The sequence below is a fragment of the Carassius gibelio genome, chromosome B12, assembly GCF_023724105.1.
Source record: "Carassius gibelio isolate Cgi1373 ecotype wild population from Czech Republic chromosome B12, carGib1.2-hapl.c, whole genome shotgun sequence".
NCBI lineage: Eukaryota > Metazoa > Chordata > Actinopteri > Cypriniformes > Cyprinidae > Carassius > Carassius gibelio.
In genome coordinates, this window is record NC_068407.1 from 3,653,047 (window position 1) to 3,658,375 (window position 5,329).

The window sequence follows — 5,329 nt, forward strand, 5'->3', positions numbered from 1 at the left end:
TGATGGGTTCAATTAAGGACAGAACTGATTCAAGAGAGGAAACTTTTCGGTGTGCAGCCAACATGATCGCATTAGTATTCATGGGTATCCCTTTATAAGTTGTATGCAAACTAGTCACCTGTGGCTGGAAATTGCTGTTGTTACTATTCAAACTTGAGGATTTATACAGAACTGTATGCCTTTAAATGTGCAAACAGTGTTTAAATTAGTTGACATTTCAATGTTTCAATTTATGCATCGTATACATACATACAAGGTTGGGGTTCGAATCAAATTGAAAGAAATCAAATGGAATTCGAATTGAGAGCCTGAATGCACTGTAAGTCGCTTTGGAAAAAAGCGTCTGCTAAATGCAAACATTTTAATTTAATTCCATTTAAAATGTTTAACCTAATGCAGCTTTAAACTGTGAACAAACCAGAAAGAGAAAAGATTTTAAAAAGTTTATTATCAAAATAAGTATAAAAATATAAATACTGTATAAAACAATGCGACAGCATTCAAACGACATAAACAGAATGACAGATATTCTACAAGTACACAATTCATTGTACAGCTCTATCTCTATGTTCTGAAATGAATGCACAGTTTGACAGAACCCATATAAACCTTCCACAGGAAAACTGCCTCTTAAACAGAGATATCGAGTAGTTTACATAATGATCATACTTGAAAAACATATTATACACATACTGCACCTATTTTTAGACTTGGTCTGCAATAAAAGCTAAGCTTATTTTTTTTTTTCCATTTTTTATTTTTTATAGCCATAAACATCGATAGTGTAGAAAGCTACTATCACTCACCTTGGTTATAAAACACATTGTCCACACCATTGATTACAACAAATCCCTAATCTTAAAAGGCATCTGTACTGATTCTTTTGGGGGAAAGAAAGAAAGACAGAGCAAAAGAGAGAGCGAGAGACCAGAAGAAGAAGAGGACAAAGTTAAAGTAGACAAAGAGAAAAGAGAACGTCTACGTGAAGCGTTCCCAGGAGTTGAGCGCGATGTTCAAGTCTTCGTAGATTCGTCTATATGTGTTACACAGCAAAGAACAGAGGGAGACTTCAGTATGTATGTTGTAATTTAGTGCTCTGAGACATATTTAAGTGTGCTGTGTTGCATATCCGCTTTAAGACTCTCTCTGGGACTCCTGCCCTATATACATATCTGCCAGTTTTTTGAACTGTGGACCCCAGTGACTCAGATATTCAAACTCTTGGTCCCCCTCAGTGGCAGCCGATTCCAGAGAGCTGAGGGACTCCGCCAAAGAGCCATTTCCTTCGTAGGCGTAGGTAGCCAAGGAGTCATAAGGGGGCGCTGTGGGATCCGAGTCGTTTTCATGCAGGCGTCCGTTAATAAAGTCCCTCACGTCTGTGTTGTCTTTGATGGGGGATGTGCGGCGGAAGGGGAACAGCATTTCGGGCATTATGTCCCGGCGGAGTTTGTTGGTATCGATGACCTCAGGGTTCCGTAGGGTTCCGATGTCGAAGGCCTGCGTGTCCTCCTCTCCGCCGCCCTCATCGTTGTAGCTGACCACGTTGTCCCTGACGTCTTCTTTTGAGATGATCAGGGGCTCCTTTTTCTTTTGACGCCGCAGGGCCGCGAACAATACCACAATCACTACAGAAACAGAGACAGACGAATGAAATGATATCATCAGCATGGTGCAAATCAATATATATATATATATATATTCTCACAGTGCAGTATACAGTCCTTCCCTTCGGGCTGTCTCTAGCTCCTCGCACTTTTACGAAGTGCATGAACGCGGCTCTTTCCCCTCTGAGACAGATGGGAATCCGGGTTCTGAATTATCTCGACGACTGGCTCATTCTTGCCCAGTCGCGAACCGAGCTAGATCATCACAGATCTGTGCTTCTCAGCTACTTGGAGTGCCTAGGACTCAGGGTCAGTTTTGCCTAGAGCTCACTGCTCCCCAGTCAACGTATCACATTCCTGGGTGCAGTCTTCGACTCAGTCCCAATGAGTCCAAGTAAATAATGACAGAATTTTTGGGGTGAACTATCCCTTTAATTCAGTGTACTGCCTGCCATTTCACTGTAATAATTTTTAGAGTAGTGTAGCTTGTTGACATAGCTTTGAGCTTAGCTAGCTACACTTTCAGATTTAGTTTTCCCATCATTCAATTGAGACAGCATGTTCTCAACTCAAAACAAAACACAAAACACGTCATTGCTTTTGCTGTACCATTGTAAAAAGATACAGAATGCAATTGCTCTGGCAACAAGCAAGATACACAAGAGTGAGACTTATGATTAGGTTAAGTTAATTCAATCAAAGACAGACCAGACAGTCAATGGCTAGGACAATACAATTGTCACAGTCGCCGAAAATAGAAGCACTGAGTCAGCTAAAAAAAAAAAAAAAAGCAATTTTGAGGCTACTCAGAGAAACAGATAGAGAAAGCATGCATAATCTCAATCACTGCAGCAAGAAGAAAGGACTGCCAGAGAATCACAGGCTGTTCTTGGATGGCTAAAGCAGAGCACTCGGATAAGAACCCAGTGAGCAGCACGCAGCACTACAGAGAGCTTAGCTGAGATACAGAGAGTGTGTTTCAAAAGGTGTTGTGCGCTTAAGGTACTCATGAATACAGGAGAAAGACACACACTGTAATGCAGATAAAGACTTATACTGCCTGGAGCAGTCACCTTGCAGTTTAAAAATTGTGTAAGAAATAAAAAATGGTTTGCATTCTTCTCTTGTGAATTACCAATTTGCAAGGTTCCAAAGGGTACAGATGTAAGGCACCGCAGTTTTTTTTTTTTTTTTTTTTTTTTTTTTTTGGTGTATGCAAGAGCATAGAGATGAAACTACTACTACTACTACTACTAATAATAATAATAATTATTATTATTATTATTATTATTATAAAATAAGAACCTTTGTCTAAATCACTTTATAAAGAACCTTTAGCTTCTGAATCCTTCTGTTTCACAAATCATAAAAATTGTCTGAGTTATGATTTGGTTAATGGTAATGATTATTTTTTTAAAAATAATTATTGATTGTTTGACTGATTTATTAATTGATTGATTGATTAATAAAATTTAGACCCCCTTGGAAAAAAATCCCTGTTGTTTATAGTGTGCCTTTCTTAAGATTTTTTTTATTATTAGGGCTTTAAAAAATAAAGGAAAATATTTTGAAGTTTTAGTTACCATTGACATCGATTGTATGAGCTAACTAACTAAATCAATACTGAGCCATTTGTCATCTTCATTTTTTGTTGCACAGTTTACTTTGCCTAAATGTTTATTTGTAGTAAATTACATATGACGCTTTTCTCATCTAGCACAATAATGACTTTATTGATTTTATTTTTTTTATTCTTTTTTGGGGTGTGATTTCTTAGCCAAATTTGAGGTCTGATTCATTTGTGGTTAGATTAATCCACATTGTGTAATTAATTAGATTAAAAAATTGAATCACTTGACATCCCCAGTTATAATTCATGAAGTCATAAATTAATAATTATGAATTATGTTTTGCAAAATGAGTAGAATCATTCGATCTAAATTTATAGTCTATTGCTATAATGACATCCCTACATTTTCAATTATGTATATATATATATATATATATATATATATATATATATATATATATATATATATATATATATATATATATATATATATATACAGGTATACAGGTGCTGGTCATATAATTAGAATATCATCATTGATTTATTTCACTAATTCCAATATATATATTTGAAATTGTGCAGTATTCATAGGATTATAAATTGAAAAACAATGTATTTTTATTTTGTCATTGACTAAACTGTCAAAACTGATGCATGTGTGTGTGTGTGTGTGCGTGTGTGTGTGTGTGTGTTTAATTGCACCTATTTAAAATAAGCACAATATGATAGTTTGTTAAGTTTGTACAAATATCAGATGCCGCTGTTTAAGATGCAGAACTTCATCATGTCAACTGCTGCCACTGTTTGGTGAATTCACCACATAATGTTCATACAGTATGCTGAGCTAGAAGAGATGAGAAGAGGGAATTATGGTCCTAAAAAAAGGAACAGGTGCTGTAGTTTGCAGCTTGTTTTTCCTGTTCAGTGGCTGCTCTCTCCTCCCAGCAGGTAATCGGAGAGCTCGCCCCTGCCTCCCACTCAGGTGTTAATTATGAAGAAGGAGCGGTGGGGGGCAACATGCTGTGTTCTGCCCAGCCTTGGGGCTTATGGTGTGTGCAGGGCTCATTCTGTGATCTGGAAGGGAAATGGTGGTGAAAGAGTGTGGGTTGGGTGCAGATATTTCTCGCTCTGGCCACATAAAGCAGCTACTTTCTCTATTAGTGTATATTCTGGGCTTTGCATTAGCCAGCTCATCAGAAAAGGGTGCAAAAGAAAAGATGTAAAATGAGGGGCAAATTGAGAGCAGGAGCCTGAGGAAAAAAATAAAAAATAAAAAAGCAGAAATATGCAATAGTTTGTTCTGGCAAGACTCTGCCCTCTGTAACCTGTCCACTCAGCACCAATAGACGGATTTAGGGGAAGATACTGAAAATGGAGAAGGATAAAGGGGAAAATATCCATATTAAGTTTGCCCAGAGAGGATCGGTGGTGGACTAGATGGTGCCTGCACAGGGGAACAGCAGAATATGAGATGGCAGAAGTGGTTGAACACACGGCGCACAATTGTCTGTGTTGTGTAATGGGTAGAAATATATACATATGGACATAAAAATGTCAGGGTGGAATTTAAAGGGGCCATGATATTATAGAATTTAACTTTTCCTTATGGTTTGCTTATAATGTAAGGTATGTGTGTGTGTGTATAGATCATATTCCTAAACTTTTGAATGGTAGCATATTACATTTTCTCGAAAATATCACTCATTTTAATATGTATTTACTGCATATTTTTATCAAATAAATTCAGTCACTGTGAACCTTTCAATCTTTAAAAAAAAATATATCATCATTGTCCTAAATATGTAACCACACTAATTTGAGTAAGAACAGTACTTTGTTTACTTCATATACGTTATGTTCTCATGAACATAGAATGTATGTGTTGACATTTAAACATGATAAAGTTTAAAATGATTCTTCTTTTTAGTACAGTAAGTTGTGTCTTGTAAAGGAAGCAGTCAAGTTAACTACTTTTCCAAAAGTCGAGCTACTTAAGATTTTTGAGAAGCTTGGCATTTTAAAACAGCTTCCCCAACACTAACTTTGATACAGTACATGGCAAAAAGAAAAACATGACTGCTGGTGAATTTAAATGAGTTTAAGAACTGAGGCGCCATGACTTAAAAGTAATAAATTATGAAGCATTTTTGACTTT

General features: G+C 36.6%; 1 protein-coding gene across 1 annotated transcript in view; it reads right to left on the reverse strand.

Moving 5' to 3' along the window:
• Positions 1-429: 429 nt before the first annotated feature.
• LOC127968753 (cadherin-10) overlaps positions 430-5,329 on the reverse strand; it is a 49,438-nt gene continuing 44,538 nt past the window's right edge. Inside the window, exon 12 of the mRNA XM_052570088.1 lies at positions 430-1,625. Within this exon, the coding sequence (XP_052426048.1) occupies positions 1,135-1,625 (491 nt within the window). The 3' untranslated portion in view covers positions 430-1,134. The remainder of the gene's footprint in view (positions 1,626-5,329) is intronic.